The sequence below is a fragment of the Neltuma alba genome, unplaced genomic scaffold, assembly GCF_004799145.2.
Source record: "Neltuma alba isolate B1F8T4 unplaced genomic scaffold, ASM479914v2 tig00002268_pilon, whole genome shotgun sequence".
NCBI classification, from domain to species: Eukaryota; Viridiplantae; Streptophyta; class Magnoliopsida; order Fabales; family Fabaceae; genus Neltuma; species Neltuma alba.
The window spans coordinates 38399-55737 of NW_021632802.1; the positions used below are offsets into that span (position 1 = coordinate 38399).

Consider the following 17339-nt stretch of genomic DNA (forward strand, 5'->3'; position numbering starts at 1 on the left):
ATATTTTTATGTGTGTATATAAATATATTAAAAATCGCGGATTTGATACATTCAACTCAATTTTATTTTTATCAATATTTTCAAAAATAATGCAATATGTTGCCTCCCTTATATCACCGTCCACCCTTATACCGCTGACTGGAGCCATAGGCTAACACATAGTCCGATAGGAACTAATCCATTTTATTGAATTATTCCAAGCTCATCGATACTAGAGATATATTCAGCCAAAGATATAGAGCTCAAGCTCGGACTATGGCTCCCTTCCTTTGTGAATAGGGAGGTGTCACATGTCCTGTAGCTCCAATAAATTCTCAGCCAAAAGAAAACATGGAAGAAAGGGCCCTGACAAGTGTCATCCACTGTGCATCGAGTGATGGCATACCACATGGTAATTTTATATCCATGCAATCTCCTTCTATCCTTAGCCCAACAATGCATGTCAGATGCCAATAATATTACCTCATAAATACGTCCGCAAATATATTAAAAATAAGATAGTAATAAAACCTATATACCATTTAATAACAACTCATGACAATTCCATAGCCATCAATATATTTAAATATTAATCATAATTAATAGCAATAATTCTTAACAAAATCAAATAACATACCAAAACATTTATTTAAAAAATCACAATATTATATTTCAATATATAAAAATATAGTAAATTCATAATACAATCATACACAATTCACATGTACAAGAAAGAATTTTCAAAGTTACCTGGTACTCTTTAACTTACAAATAATCACACAAAGATTACTCCAAAATTTTCAAGGGTCTACAAAATTGCACATAAATATTTATTAATTTAAAACTTAAAAGTACTTCAAAACTACTCTAAAATTCTAAGACTACCCTCTAAACCAAAATTACATAGGTATATTACTCTCCCAAATCTAGGCATTTATAATAGATATTATTTTGGAAAATATAATTTACATATAAGGCTATTTAAATTTAACAAAAGTATATATATTTTTATTACCCAAAATCTAAATATTTTATATTAAAATTCTCAATTATTTATTATAATCTCATTTAAAATTTTTCCTCAAACCAAACAACTTCTTCTTAAATTATAAACAAACTGTAGCTTTATCTAATTTCACGAAATTCTCAATTTACAATTTTTCAAGCTTTCAAAAATATATCTTTAACTTATTCAATATTTAAACTGATTAAAACCTCAATAATATATTAAATAACTCAAATAAATTATTTAACTCAAATTTAATCGGTAAAAACATTTTATATCTTTAAATAACAAATTTTTCAACTAAAATCTTAATTTAAAATTCTCAAAATAATCATTAACCAAAAATAAACCGATAAAAATTCCTTAATAATGTATCTTTAAATTTATACGATCATACATTGTCAAAACTCCATATTTACTCCATACCCAAACGGTAAAATTTTCTCTAAACATGATAATGATACTAATAATATAAAGCTCTAAATATATAGAAAATATTCATAAAGGAAATTTGATAAAAAGAAGTAGTTTTGTGTACCTAAATAATCCCCAAAACTTGTCAGGTGCTCTGCAACTTAGCTTTCTCTCTCTTTTCCTCTGCTTCTCACTCTCTTCTCTCTTCCTTCGCTCTCTCTTCCTCCTCCGTCTCCTCTCCCCCTCTTTTATCCTATTTTCCCTTCACCATCTAACTACCCCATCTCCCATTTTTTCCTTCTTCAATTTAATGCCACCCCTCTTATTTCTTCCTCCATTTAATTCTTGCGCCCCTTGTTTCTTTGTTCTTGACTATGCCCAGCTTTTCCGCCGAATTCGGTGGAAAGTTGGGTATTGTTTTTTATATATAATATAATTATTATATTATTTTAATTAATTGATTTTGATTTTTTTAATAGTACGTTACAGTATAACCTTCCTGCTTTTGTTCTATATGCTAATTTGTTATGTATTGCCACATAGAGCTCATCTACTCTAATGTTATAAAATAATACTCCTCCGGTCCTTATTATAAGATCCAATTTGACTTTTTATTTGGTCCTAATTATAAGACCAAATCCATTTTGTCTCTTATATTTATGCATTTTTTCCAAGATAATCCTTCTAATAATGATAGTTTTAGCTAATATACTTAATTAGCAAGGATATTTTAGGAATGACAACACTTATTTATTATAAATAACCAATTTAACTTACTTCCTTAATCTCCTCAAATAAGTCAATTGGGTCTTATAATTAGGACCGGAGGAGTACCTTTAATTACTACTATCTGATATAAGAAAGCTGTTAGAAGGCCAAAAACCTCTAAGACTCTACATGTGGCACTTTTTAAAAGTGTTGACTTTTGACTAATAGATTTCATAACTTGTATTAAAACGATTTGTCAGTTCGTATGTGTGAAAATATGAGTTTGGTGTGGACTAATGATTTAATGGTATTTCTGAACTTTGAAAATCCAAGATCTAAGTTAATGATCGATGTTGCTCGTAATATAAATTTATTCATTTTAACCATGATAGTAATTTTAAAATTTTAAAGTTTCTTCTTTTTTATCATGGTTAATCTTTTAAACAAATTGTTTGATTTAATCTAAATGGGTTTTAAAAGAACGATTGTGATAGGTAACATGCGCTAATTTATCCAAGATAAAAACTTAAATTTAATTTTTTTTGTACGTCTTGAATATTATTAGGAAAAATTCCAGAAAAGGTCCCTCGAATATATGAAATTTCAGATTGGGTCCTGGAATTTCCAAAATGACAGAAAGGGTCAGTGACCCAATCTGTCATTTGTGAAATTAAGACCAATTAACAATTTTGCCCCTGACTAAGTGAGTAGTTATTCTCTACACAAATTTAGGTAACGCTTACACTGTTCTAGTGATTACAAGATTAGTTGTAGTTAATAATTACAAGATTAGTTGTAGTTAATAATAAGGTGCCTGACTATGAAAAAGTGAGTAGTTATTCTCTACACGAATCTAGGTAATACTTACATTGTTTTAGTGATTACAAAATTAGTTGTAGTTAATAACAAGACACCTGAATATGAAAAAACGAGTAGTTATTCGCTACATGAATCTAGGTAATGCTTAAACCCTTATAGTGATTTCTTAAATCATTGTAGTGAATGAATACAAATGAGGGCAAAATTGTCAATTCCTCTTAATTTGCCAAATGACAGATTAGGTCACTAACCCTTTCTGTCATTTTCGAAATTTCAGGACCCAATCTGGGATTTCATATATTCGAGGGACCTTTTCTGGAATTTTCCCATATTATTATCATTAGTTTCCCTAAAATGTCTCCATTCAAGTCGTTTTCGCATTTTTGACCCAAAAAAAAAAAAAAAAGTCGTTCTCCCATTTTCTAACTTGTCCAGCTTGCCCACTTGACGTTCACGGCCGACATCCATCGCTATTATATATAGCCTAACTCCACGACCTTGTTAACCATCAAAAAGGATCAAAGCCAAACATATCAAACTTCATATTATATATAACCATGGCCTTCCGATTTCTTCCCCTTGTGCTGTTCATATTCATTCTCCTACCCTTCAATGCCTTAGCCCAAACCAAAAGCACTGTTGCTGTGGGAGATTCTCTGTCAGCAGGAAATGGCTACTCAACATGGCTGCTTTCACCTTCTGGAGATTTTTCTTTTGGCTTTCACCCACTTGACATCAACAACAATGATCTCTTCCTTCTTTCTATTTGGTATGCTAAAATCCCAGACAAGACCATAGTTTGGTACGCTAATGGCAATAAACCTGCACCAAAAGGCTCCAAAGTACAACTTACTTCTGATCGTGGTTTTGTTCTTACTTCTCCTAATGGCACTGACCTATGGAAATCACAAGTAATTGATGTGTCTGGTGTTGCTCTGGCTGCTTTGAATGATACTGGAAACTTGGTACTTCAAGATCCGAAGTTTAAGGTTGTCTGGGAGACATTTAAGGATCCCAGAGATTCCTTGTTGCCAACCCAGATTCTTGAGAAGGGAGGGAAGCTTTTTTCTCGAACATTCGAGGCGAATTTCTCCACGGGAAGGTACCAGATCTTTCTGCAACAAGATGGTAATCTGGTGTTCTACTCAGTAAACTTACCATCTGGGTATGCAAATGAGAACTACTTTGAAAGTGGCACAGTCGTGTCCAACTCATCAAGCGCAGGTCATTTACTGGTGTTTGATCCATCAGGAGACTTGTACGTTTTGAAAGACGACAATGAAAGATTCAGCCTCTCACCTAGTGGAAAAACTCCCTCTAATGACATATCCACAGGATTTTATCTCCGAGCAACTCTTAATTTTGACGGGGTTTTCTCTCTCTACAAATATCCAAAGAATAAGAATTCTTCAGATCAGAAACAAAGTTGGATTCCTGTTTGGTCTCAACCGGAGAATATATGTACAAGTAGTCTGGCAAGTGCAGGAAGCGGAGTATGTGGATACAATAGCATATGCGATTTGAATGATGCACAAAGGCCAATTTGCCAGTGTCCACAAGGGTATTCCCTGATAGATCCAAACGATGCGTATGGAAGTTGCAAGCCAGATTTCACACAGGGATGTGAAGAAGATAGGAGGCTACATGACTTTCAGGTTCTGATAAACACAGATTGGCCACTTTCAGATTATGTGCTTCAAAGGCCTTTTACTGAAGAAGAATGCAAACAATCTTGTTTGGAGGATTGTTTCTGTTCAGTGGCGATTTTCAGGTTGGGTGATAGCTGTTGGAAAAAGAAGCTACCACTTTCGAATGGAAGGGTTGATGCGAATCTCAATAATTCTAAGGCATTTATTAAAGTGAAGAAGAATAATTGATAATTGTATTGTATTGTAAGTAATTATTGGTCCACATCTGCCATAACTAGGTCATGGGGAGAACACTTATGTCATTTCAAGGTGTAGCCACAAATAAAATGTGTTTACTTTTATATATGCTGCTGGATATTCTTATGGATGAGAAAACTCCACCCGAATAAATTGTCATTATATTAATCCTACTAAGAATAATAAATTTAGTCCTTTTGATTTTATACTGAATTCCTAATTTTTCTTTAACTTTTTGCATTTTTTCTACAATCATGAAAATAGTAAAATACTTTCCTTTATGGTTAATCTTCTATATGTGAGAAATTTTATTATATTTAAGTTGAATTAATTTTCCTAGCTATATTAATTTTTACCATCTTATCATATTAATGAAATAAATGCAAACAGATTTTAACTAATCAAATTTTTAGCAAAATTAAACTAGTTCAGTTGGAAACCGCCCGATATCTTATATCTCCTTCTTCTTTTTTCGTTTTTTACAACCTAATATTTGTCGAAAGATTTCATGAGACGATGGAGCTGTTCAAATTATTAGAGTTATTTATTATTTTAATTATATTGAATGTTAGCATTTTTCATTAATTAAATCAATGAAGGTGAAGGAGACCTGCTTTTTTTTTCTTACTACGTTTTTCAAATCAAAGAATTAAAAAAGAGAACTACAACGAATAAAGTCAAGGGTTTGACTTTTTTTGGGATAAAAATCAAAAGAGCATTAAAAATAAAAACAAATTACACAGTTCATTCCTGACAGCAACGGGCCTTGAATTTCTAGAAGGAAAATTAGAAAGAGTAATACTCCATCCGGTCCGCTGTGTGTGTGTGTGAATTTAAAGAGCTTCCTCTTGATCCTGCCACTAATCATCTATATCTTCCTTATTTATTAAAATGTTGTTGTTCCTTAAATATAAAATGGATTTACGAGGTAAAATTAAAGTTGAAAATTAATTGGCAATTTTAAGAAAAACATATTACGCATAGATATGAAAAATTGATATTTATTACTCTATCTCTTGTTATAAGATCTTTTTAATTAAATTGAACGATTTAAAAAAACACTTAAAAAATTAGTTCTTATAACAAGAGTTAGAATACTAATTTAATTTAATCTTCATAATACTTCTACAAAAATTTAAAGGTCCATTTTTATTCCTTATTTTCGTTTGAAATTAAAAACAAAACAAAGTCATATATTCGTATAGTTGAATTGAAACCAATAAAAGGTGTAAAATTTAATCATCATCGTTCCAATCTAACACCCAATTGGTGGGTGGGGGTGGGATCGAAAGGTGGGACAGAGGAAGCGATCAGAACCTGCATATTCACATCACACAAATGTCAGTGGATTGACAGTCTAATGAATTTCTATCTTCCTCTCGCATCCAAGCCCCAAGAGCTTCGAAATCACTGCCCCCCATATTTAACCATTAGATCAGTGAAAGAAAAGAGAAAAAGAAAGCATACTGGCACCGCCTATATTGATCGATCGATAAATATACATCATAAGCGTAAGCATGAGAAAAGACTTGAGCTCAGAACTTCTTAGAGGATATTTGCGCCATCAGCGACGAGCTCATAGGAGACCCGCCTCCGGCACTGTTTCAACTTCATCACAGACTCAAATTGTGTTTTCTCATTCGCTTCGTAACAAACCCTAGCCATGATAAACCAAATCTGCATGCTTAACAAGCAAGAGCCAAGAATTGAAGGGGAGAAAACAACAGAGGAGATCAGGAGGAAAACTAGGCGCATTCGCCTTTTGAGCAGCGCAAGCTCTCGTTTCGCCGGGCGTTGGCTACTCGGCGGCAATTTATAGATATAAATTAGGGCTTTATGACCCATACCTGAGGCCGAAAAGGAAAATTGGCTCCAACTTTCAAACCGACTCCAAGAGACTAGATTTAGACCCATTTTCTCCAATTCCATCCACGTACACATCATACAGTTCCTATTGTTATTACTTTGCTTTTTTCAAAAAAATTAAAAGAATGTGGATTTTGTCATTTGCTAAAACTTTTTGCCGCCTCACACTTGGCTTTAAGGCTCCAGCAAAAAGTTTGAATTGAGTCAAATTATTCATGACTTTAAAATAGCGTAAATTTTCATTTGTGAAAATATAGCTGTTAAAATTTCATAATTTAAAATTTATATTGGAAAAAGCTCTTAAGCGTAATTATCTTTTTCTGGATAAATCTAAGGACAAAGCCAGCCCCTGGCCTGAAAAAGCAAAAAAAAAAAAAAGGACAAAAAAAATAGAGAAGAAGAAGGCGACGCCTCGGATATTTTTCAGAAAACAAGAGATATAGTTTATTGTTGGATTTCTGCATCGAAATTGATACCCTGAACTTGCATCCGTTACACCCATTTGATTTTTTTTTTTTTTAATGAGTATCTTGTTTGTTACTTTGATTTTGAATTCACATGCGTCATCCCAGCAGCTAAAGGCTTAATTTCTGAGAATCTCAGTTCGCTTGCCCGGATAAGTTTCTTAACCAAGGCACCATATTACATTTAGATTCTAACTTTTGACCTTTCAGCAATCGTTATGATAGCTTGAAAGAAAGATAGGGGCAACTTGGAGTGAAGTAAAACATTTCAAAATTAAATAAGAAACGAAACGGGTTATATTGATTAAATAAAATCAACTACCACGGAGTAGTACTTTCTAGTCACTGAAAAATGCTACTGACAGAGCTATCATCATGGATACGCCATATAGTTTCACCCAACAGGTTTGCTACCGAAAGAATAGTTAACTGGGGGAAACAGTTCTTGTCCGCAACTGGAAGCGTGTTTGTAACAATCACCTCCTGAAACAAGCCACCCGACAACCTCTCCACCGCAGGAGGACTGTAAATAAAATTACACAACGCAAAACATGAACCCTGCTGCTTCAGAATCAAACGTAAAGCTTTTAACATGAACGCAACTAGCAGCACCAAGAATGAATCACTAAACACGTTTCAGAATTAGGCGGTGAAAATTTGAAATGCTTGCTTGTTTGCATCATATTATGCAGTAGCAGAACAGCACGAAAATAATTAGGGCACAAAGTTACCTGAAAACAGCATGAGTGCAGCATGCATACACTTCCCTGGCTCCCTCCTCATGTAATAGTGCCGCGCCTTTAGCTATGGTCCCTGATGTTCATCACAGTGACAACTAAGTACATGTCAATAAATGCCAAAGTAAAATCACAATACTATCATGCTTCCTTAAGCAGTAAAAAGAAACATCATAAATGCCTCTCAATTAGGAAAGCCAATTTACACTCGCTATATTTTCATAGTAGTCACATTTTTACTTATCAAGTGCTTAGTCTCAAAAGTCAATTCAAAGCACTAAATCAGATTCATCACCTGCGGTATCAATCATGTCATCCACCATAACGGCAACTTTTCCTTTTACATCACCAATCAGATTCATCACCTGCATGTCAAGGCATAAGAAAAACAATAACATGCAAAATGAACGAGAAATATAACACAAGTATAAAGATTGACAATATCTTTAACATAGAAAATGGGCTGCAATCATTCTCCAACATAACACAGCTAATACACGTATGTCTGCATATCTAACTCAAAAGTTTGAATTATGTCTTTTAGAAATTATTATAAAAAACATCCCACAGATGTTTCAGGTCATTACCTCAGCTATATTGTGTCCATGACGCCTTTTGTCTACAATTGCTAAGGGTGCATCAGATAACTTTTTAGCAAAAGCACGTGCCCTTGCAACACCACCAACATCAGGTGAGACCACCACCAAGTCATTAGAACTTATCATCTTGCTGGCTAGATAATCAAGAATCACAGGCTAGTCGACACCAAAAGGAAAGTATTAGTAAGTCTGTAATTTTGAAGAGATGAACTACACTTATTCTGATTCACTTACTTGACATTGGACGTGATCCACAGGAATATCAAAGTACCCCATAGACTGCCCTGAGTGAAGGTCACAAGCAAGAACACGATCTGCCCCAGCTTTAGTAATAAGGTTTGCAACAAGTTTGGCTGCAATGGATTCTCGGCCTTGTGTCTGAAAAGAGAATAGAAAAATTAACAAACTCCCTGTCACAACTTATAAGCCCATCAGCATCGTCACCAAGCAAATATTGCAACATTTACTTCATAGACCAGCCATATTCATTTCTACAACAGTGGAAGTATCTCAATAAGACAGAAAAGACGGAAAATCTTTTCTCCATTGAATTAAAACTTAAAAAAGGAAAGACACTGAATAGCTACTTGCATGCTTCAGGGACCACCTAGATTAACTTCCAAAAATTAACATACATCAGTCAAATGCAAATACTTGCCTTTCTATCAGCTCTGGCATATCCAAAATATGGAATCACAGCAGTAATATTTTTGGCAGATGCTCTACGACAAGCATCGATCATTATCTTCAGCTCCATGAGATTCTCATTTGCAGGAGGACATGTTGGCTGTATAAGATAAACATCGCATCCTCTAACACTCTCTTGTAATTGGACGTAGATTTCTCCATCAGCAAATCGCTTAATGGAAATCTTCCCCAGTTCCAATCCCATGTCCCAGGCAATTTCCTAATTGAAGCAGAACAAAGTTATCAATCAACTCAGAAGTAGCACGCAGCAGATTTACTTCAAAATTGGTTTGTGATATTCCATTGTCGTGCTAAAAGCCTAAAAAGTTTTAACAGTTTTAACAGTTTCACAGTTTCACAGATACCTAAAAAGTTTTATCAAAAAGATAAACAAGGTGTTATAGTACTAGGTCAATGAATTAGCTTTCCCTGCAGACACAAGTAGAGTAACAATAAAAATAAATAGAGTCCCATGGCAATAACAGATATTTGTAGAGAGGAAAAAGAGGACTTTTCTATTTCGTAGCCGAGAGTGACAGTAAAGATCGAACCATGCACAACAAGTCAACAACTTAATGGGGGTAAACATGGATTAGTAGAAGCACCTGGGAAAGTGCAGGATTGGCTGTGCCAGAGAATAATTTCAACCTGTTGCTGTTTCTATTCACAGTTTTCTCCATCCTTGCTGATTCCAAGAACTTGGGCAGCGTCCGATCGTTCAGAACGGGGATGATTGCCTTCCCATTCAAAGAATTGGATGGCTCGGGCAGGTCACATCTCTAATAAAAAATAAAAAATCAATGATCATTATACCAATTACATTTATATTGGCATTCGGACCCATTATGTATTTAAGACAAAAATCAACTAAAAGAGCAGAGCGGGGGGATATAAATATTGATACTTTTTTGGCCAGAATATAAATATTGATACGAAAATATCATTCTGTTCAGCGAGAAAAAAGAGAACTGCAGGGTCATTGCAAAGAGAGTTAACATGACAATTTCAAATAAAAAGTTAATTCCACCCAGTATTTAAATTTTTCAAATTTTCACCGGAATTGTATAAAGCCAACATATTCCTGTTTCCATTAAACTCCAATCATTCTCCCTCAGACCAATCCCGAAACCGAAATTAAAATGATCAAAATTACAACACCCGTAATTCGAAAAAAACGTGTATGTAACAGTATGAAAAGAACGCGATAAGAAATGAAGGCGTTAATTGAATTTACCACACACTTTGGCGCACAGATTGGAGAGCGGGACTCATTGAAGGCCAAATTTTGAAGACTGATGGCGTTAAACAGAGAGGAAGCAGAAGAAGAAAACGCCAAAGACGAAGACGACGAGTGAGGAGGAGAAGGCAGAAGGAGTGAAGAAGCCATGCGATTCGCGGAGCAAAGAGAAGCCAAGGTAGGGAAGGAAGCTAGGGCTAGTGTTGGCCCTTAGGAGCGAAGGAAAGAGAAGAGAGTAGGCAGTTTCGTTGGTTCTGTGTGATGATGATGATGTGTGGCAGGTCTATGTTCTTCCACGAGATTCGGACTCTCACGTGTCGCCGAGAAGGAAAGAGGAAAGCCGCTACGGCGCCGTTGGGTGGGCCGGCAGAGAGAATCAGTCACCTTGTAGGTCTCCAATTCCAATCCATTGGAATTTATACAAAAAATTGGGTCCAAGAAGGAAGCGTGGAAAAGGGGAGGCGCTTGATTGCGAATCTGAGTCCCTTTTTCTCACTCCTTTTTAGCATTTATTCAGTGGATCTGCCTACGTGATGCGCCCGAATATATTCATGAACCAATGCCAATCACCCCGTCCTTTGATCCCTTCTTTTTTTTTTCCATTTTCTTTCTTTTTTTGTTTTCTCAAAAATATTGGGTTCACATGCCACACGGCGACAACAAATGTATTTGTTAGGATTTAGGCATTTAGGAAACCTCGTCTTTTATTTTGATTTTTCTCCATACATTTTTTAATGTTTTATTTTCATGATACATGTTTTTAATGTTTCATGTTCATGGTGCGTGAATATCAATTACTTGTCTTCGTTGAATATATCCAGAATTCGAGTGAGAAAATAATCACTGCGATTTTCCCCATTCCCTAAGTAATATTCCTCCAGTCCTTAATATAAGACACATTTAACTAATTTGATTAGATTAAGAAGTTAGGTAAGTTAGTTAATTATAAGAAAAGTAACACATTTTTCCTAAAATACCATAATTATCTTTTTTAATACATCATCTCACTCTTTTACTTGATTATGGTTGAGAGAGTATCTATAGAGTTAATTTAGAGAAAATTGATAAATATGAGAAATGAATCTTATATTTAAGACCAAAACCAACTTAATAATTAGTTCCTATATTAAGGACTGGAGGAGTAGCTTTTTTTAACTCACTATATATTTTTATATTTTTAACTGAGTTTTAGTTTTGTCATTATTTTTTTCATTTCCATACTTGATATCATTCAACATATCGGGCTTTATCGATTCGTAAGGACTTGAATTTGAGTTTAACGATATTGACTTCGTTAGTATGGAGAAGTCGATGTTCAACGATGAAGCTTGGTTTTCAACATTTGAATTCAACTCTGTTTTCTTATTTTTCAAATTTGATTTTCAACATTTGAATTTTACATAGTAAATATTAGTGGTCATATGAAGAAAAAACACATGCACATCTTGAGCGGTCTCATACTCTCATGCGTTTATATAATGGAGATGAACCGCATAGGCATACCTTACTACATTTTTTCTTTTAATATTCATAACATTAATGAGTATTGATTATATCTGAACTTCAGCTTATAGCTAACATTGCACCCTATGAAATGCATGTAAATGTCTTAACAAATTGGTTTAAAAGATAAATTCAATATTAACTATTCAATGAACATGAATATTAATGATTTGTCCTTATTAAAGAGCCAAAATTTAGATACAAAAATAATCACAATGATTTTTCCATGTAGTAATGTCTTGTCATAATGTTAAGTAAATATTCAAGTGTAAATAAGTGGTATTGAATTGAATGGTATGAAATCTATCAATTGGCGTAGCATAGTCCAAAAACCAACAAACTTGCCCTAAATTATTCATTGTCCCACATGTTCGGTGAAAGTACAAATAAGAGCGATGAGGTTGTCCTCAGATTCCAAGTGATTGTGCCCAATTGTACCATGGAGGATGCATTTGTGCCTAATTCAACATCATCATCATGATTCTTTATTATAGCTATCTTTCAGTCCTATCTGAAATACCAATAAATTTAAATGTGAACTCTTCTCGCAGTCAGAATTTAAATCTTTGCTTTTTTTACCCCTTAACTCGAAACATTCTGTTGTGATGCAATAAACTTCTATTGGACATATAGCAACACATAAGACCCAAATATGAATTTAGCGTTAGCGGCATATGATGTCCAATATCATGGCCAATAACATAGTATCCTCGGTCCTAATTATAACACCTTATTTATAAACTATAAACGAGATCTTATAACAAGTGGTATTGAATTGAATGGTATGAAATCTATCAATTGGCGTAGCATAGTCCAAAAACCAACAAACTTGCCCTCAATTATTCATTGTCCCACATGTTCGGTGAAAGTACAAATAAGAGCGATGAGGTTGTCCTTAGATTCCAAATGATTGTGCCCAATTGTACCATGGAGGATGCATTTGTGCCTAATTCAACATCATCATCATGATTCTTTATTTATAGCTATCTTACATTGCTATCTGAAATACCATTAAATATTAAATGTGAACTCTTCTTGTAGCGAGAATTTAAATCTTTGCTTTTTTTTTTTTACCGCTTAACTTGAAACATTCTGATGTGATGCAATGAACTTCTACTGGACATATAGCAACACATAAGACCTAAATATGAATTTAGCGTTATCGGCATATGCTGTCTAATATCATGGCCAATAACATACTACCTTCAGTCTGAATTATAAAACTTTATTTGTAGACTATAAACGAATCTTATAATTGAGATCGGAAGTAATATTATAGACTGAATTCTAATTTAATTATTTTGCTCCCATGCCGTCTTATATTGGCGTTTGCTCATAACTAATTGAGTAGCATTTAAATTATTAAAATCAAATCATAATGTTTAATGTTTGATCAATCTAAAACAAATTTGTAGAAGCATAATATTCCAATAGAATGTGCCTTGGACTTGTGCGAGCGCGCGCAGCTGATAATAGAAAAACTTAACATTTACCTGTACAAGTTACTCATAACTGATGTTTTCAGTTTTAACATAGAAAAGTAAGATAAAGACTCGGCATTCATTTTTTTTTTTTATAACTTACTATTAACTACTATATGATAATTCCGACCAAAAAAAATAATTATATGATAATATGCAACTAATCTCCCAGCCTTTAACATTCCCTGCCAAGTACATTCGGTCATCCATTAAAATTTCGAAATGTATGACCCCAGAAGGCCAAAAAAGAAAAGAAAGAAAGAAAGAAAGAAAGAAAGAAAAAGTAATGTAGAGCCCCAAATTGCATTTATAATTAAATTAATATATCGACCGCAGATTGCCATTCCCCAACCTTTCTACGTGTCATGCCGTTTACAAATAAGGGGACAAAATGTAGTGACTACTGAGAGCGAAGCTTGCGACATCAAATTATTTATAATATAAATGAAAGCTGAATACACATATATGTCCGTATGTACGTACACATGCACTTGTATCTCTCAGCAGCCTAACAATGACACAAGTTTTCCGGACATGATCTACAACACGTAATTAGGGGACACAGTGGTTATAGCATCTGGCAGCTTCTTCTTTATTTATTTATTTTTGATACAACAGAACGGAAGTGGCAGCTTCTTCAGTTGAGCTTTGCCCAAAAAAAAAACAAAGCTTCTTCAGTTGAGCACGAGTATACCATAAACTTCGGAAACTAGGACATTTTTCCCCAAGTTGTGAGTTGCAGGAAGACCTTAAGATGGAACATAGCTGATTAGCTAGTGCATAATAATCGAAGTGTAACTTCCAAATCTTCCAAAAATATTTGGATGATTAAGGGTGAGGCTCCCAATAAGACGGCCACAAAGCCTGCAGCACTTTCACCATTGTTCCATACCTTAAGGTTGGTTTGCCGGCTCACGCTCCTAATATAGGAGAAAAAGATTGAAGGAAGTGTCATGTACAGCACCAAAGGCAATAATCAAGTTAATCTCACAATTCCTTTTTTTTGTGTGTGTGGAAAGTAATGGAAACAGGAAGTGTCGATATAGTCCCAGAGCTCCCAGTTGAAATTGTCTTCTAGTTTTTACTTTTTGACTCTCCCATCAATGTTTATTATGCTTCAACCTGAAACTTGGAAGCATGGCAGAGCGTACCTCACTATGCCACTTATATCAGAATGCACAAATGCAGCCAGAGACTTAGAGCCACTATACCTTCTGGGGAGGATGAGCTTGAGAGAGAGGACTAAGCTGACAGCTTTCCATGTTTGCAAGTAACTGAACAACAGTCTTCAAGTGCGGAACACTGTAAAGAGTTGCAACTCAAGTTAAACTTAATCAAGTCCACCACGTGATTATGTGGGGAACATAAAATTTTGGCGCAAAAATCATGTGGCACTCAAATTATTAGGCCCTATCGCTGTGGCTCAAATATGCATAATTAGCAATATATCAACGTTTATAATATCCTACCAACTGCAAAAGTTTAATCTATATGATGGATTTGCGCAGTTGAAATGATTTGATCAGTCACTCTGAGTTCGGAAAAAGTTTAATCGAGCACAGTTCTTGGTGACATTAATTTCATGCTTCCTTATGAGAATTTTATATGTATCCTGGGTTCAAAGTTATGGTACTGAACATCTCAATAAAAATGAAGTTCAGACCTTCGTAGTCCACTTTCCATATGAGCATCAAGAGTTGAAATTACCCCAGGCATGTGGCCTAAAACCTGCAGCAGAAAAGGCTAGAGACAATGACGCTATCACAGTAAACTGCGAGAGTTGTTCAAGCTTATCCATCAGTAGAAGATAAACATACTTGCTCTGTATTCTTGATTGTAGAGGCCTTTGCCAAAAGGTTTTTGGGAAGCTTGACGAGTTGGGCCTGCAAATAATGTAACATTGTCATACAGAACAAAAACACACATGTGCCAATAATGTGCAAAAAGGCATAAGCTCAACAACACAAACTAAGTTGAGTCGTTTTAAACTAAATTTTAGGCTGTTGATTATCAGAAGGTAGAATCTGCCATAGTTGATAGAAACGTGCCAACAGATAAGTGGAGGAGGAAGTACGAAAATGAGGACATCTGATGCCTCGTTTCAATCACCCCCCGTAATAAATTCAGCAACTGTTCGTAAAATAAAAAGCTTCTTTTTCCAGGAATCTAAGCAATCGGAGCATCAATTCTCAAACAGTAAACCTCCATGACAGGAGTATTTAGCATATTCTTCTGATCATCAGTTTCTAGGCTAGCATGAAATTAAACTCACACCAGAGAAGGACTCTTCTACTGCCAAGTCCTCTGAAAACATAATATGGGTTTTTATAATAGTGCTCAGGGCCAAGAAAGAAAAGAAACGTGATAGTCAAGCAAGAATAAGGAACAGAAATTTGGGAGGAAAAAAAAAAAAAGGAAGTTTATAATGCTAGCGTTATCTCTGTGCTGACCTGCTTTTGTGTTTTTTTTTTTTTTTGGGGGGGGGGGGCGCCACACCTGTAATAGAAATGCACAAAATCTTGAATGTTGTCACATGGGAAGAATGATCTAGTAGCTCGTATGCAATGCAATAGGGAGATTTAGGATCCGTTTGGAATAGCCTATAAGCAACCTTTTAATCGTGATTTACAGAATATGAGGTAAGTATGGGAGTGGAGTTTTGTCTTAATTTATATGAAATGTGGTTATAAGTGATTTCCAACATAATCCCAAATGGGGCCTTAACCAAAAATGTCATGAACTGCTGGCCACGACAAACAAATAGATATTACATCACGTTCCTCCCAAGATTCATATGATATTTTCCCCCTAATAACAGTCTCTCCCATAGTTATCTTCATGTTATTTTTTTCTCACTTAAACGCACATCTCTTCCTCTTTAAGAATATACATGTGAGAAGATTCCAATTGAAAGAGATGATTAATGGAAAACGTATGCCTACATGGCAACATGCCCAGGTATAAACAGCTTTCACATCATTCAAACAAGTACCCCAACTCTCAACACTTGTATCTCTATTAATCGAGTCATGAATGTTCAGTGTCACAAACAAATTTCTACCTCGAGAAAAATTTCTAACATGAAACAATTAAATATTGACTATAAGTAGCTACATAGACTCAGAATATCAATAACGTATTATTTTATTTGTGCTGGTCCTGAATCTAATAGTTCTGAAGAACCGAACAAATTCTTCGACACAGAACTTCATGTCAAATGAAATACAAGTTCATTGTCAGATACAATGGGCACATACGAGCTTATTTACAAGTTCAATCCACCAAATTCGAAGCGTAAACAGAGGACAACTGGAGGGGGGAAAAAAAGAGAAAAGGGAGAGGACCTGGGCAGGAGAAGACTGTTGCATGAGATGGAGGAGGTTAGAGGTAGACTGCACAGCCTGAGAAATCTGATCGGCCACCACGGCTTTGGCCGTTCCTTCTCTGCCGCTCCTTCCCCCGGCCGAGGACGCCATCATTCGCCAGAAAGATACAGGACGCCAGAACTGTGATGGGATGGTGGGCAATCTGACAAGTGACAATAGAAGAGGGTTTTTTGGTACGATCAAAAGCTATGCCCTTGTATACCAAAAAAGATTAAGCCCTTTTCAACTAATTGGGCTGCAAGCTTTCTAGTCCACAACCATTCCTTCAATGGATCCTCTAGGAACCTCACCATTATCCCTCTCACTGAAAGAAGTGTTCACATTTAGTGTCAAACAGGTCTCGAATGAAATTGTCTCCAATAAGATGATACTTATGCTTTAGCTGAAAAAAAAAAAAAGCCATCAAGACTTTGACATATTAAAGCTTTCTCAATATAATTATGTTAAGTGCCAAAAAAAAATAATTACATCATGACGTCATTGGGTTGCGAAAAATTATTTTTGAGTGGTGTAGATTACAATTTTAAAAAAATAATTCGTAATGTTAATGAAAAGTGATTATAAAAA

General features: G+C 34.9%; 3 protein-coding genes and 2 non-coding genes across 6 annotated transcripts; 1 reads left to right on the forward strand and 4 right to left on the reverse strand.

Moving 5' to 3' along the window:
- The first annotated feature begins 3483 nt into the window (after nt 1-3483).
- Nucleotides 3484-4977, forward strand: LOC114721051 (G-type lectin S-receptor-like serine/threonine-protein kinase LECRK3). The gene has a single exon (XM_028906849.1). The coding sequence runs from the start codon at nt 3484-3486 to the stop codon at nt 4801-4803; it is 1320 nt and encodes a 439-aa protein (XP_028762682.1). The 3' UTR covers nt 4804-4977.
- A 1141-nt stretch (nt 4978-6118) lies between these two features.
- On the reverse strand, nt 6119-6195 carry LOC114721095 (small nucleolar RNA snoR14). Its single transcript, XR_003738021.1, has one exon. It is a non-coding gene; the product is annotated as a small nucleolar RNA snoR14 (small nucleolar RNA).
- A 148-nt stretch (nt 6196-6343) lies between these two features.
- LOC114721116 (small nucleolar RNA U61) lies at nt 6344-6434 on the reverse strand. Its single transcript, XR_003738026.1, has one exon. It is a non-coding gene; the product is annotated as a small nucleolar RNA U61 (small nucleolar RNA).
- Nucleotides 6435-7396: 962 nt separating this feature from the next.
- Nucleotides 7397-10880, reverse strand: LOC114721004 (ribose-phosphate pyrophosphokinase 1). Its single transcript, XM_028906778.1, has 8 exons — nt 10400-10880; nt 9771-9944; nt 9137-9385; nt 8713-8856; nt 8467-8634; nt 8175-8244; nt 7874-7955; nt 7397-7665 (listed from the first exon to the last, which is right to left on the reverse strand). The coding sequence occupies exons 1-8, from the start codon at nt 10550-10552 to the stop codon at nt 7485-7487; spliced, it is 1221 nt and encodes a 406-aa protein (XP_028762611.1). The 5' UTR covers nt 10553-10880; the 3' UTR covers nt 7397-7484.
- A 2912-nt stretch (nt 10881-13792) lies between these two features.
- LOC114721064 (tobamovirus multiplication protein 2B) lies at nt 13793-16897 on the reverse strand. 2 transcript variants are annotated; one of them, XM_028906883.1, is made up of 5 exons: nt 16731-16897; nt 15204-15269; nt 15050-15114; nt 14598-14688; nt 13793-14306 (listed from the first exon to the last, which is right to left on the reverse strand). In XM_028906883.1, exons 1-5 carry the CDS (start codon nt 16863-16865, stop codon nt 14280-14282), a joined length of 384 nt encoding a protein of 127 aa, XP_028762716.1. In that variant the 5' UTR covers nt 16866-16897; the 3' UTR covers nt 13793-14279. The 2 variants fall into 2 exon arrangements, with proteins under 2 accessions (XP_028762716.1, XP_028762707.1); XM_028906874.1 differs by having other exon boundaries at nt 15050-15129.
- Between the last annotated feature and the right edge of the window lie 442 nt (nt 16898-17339).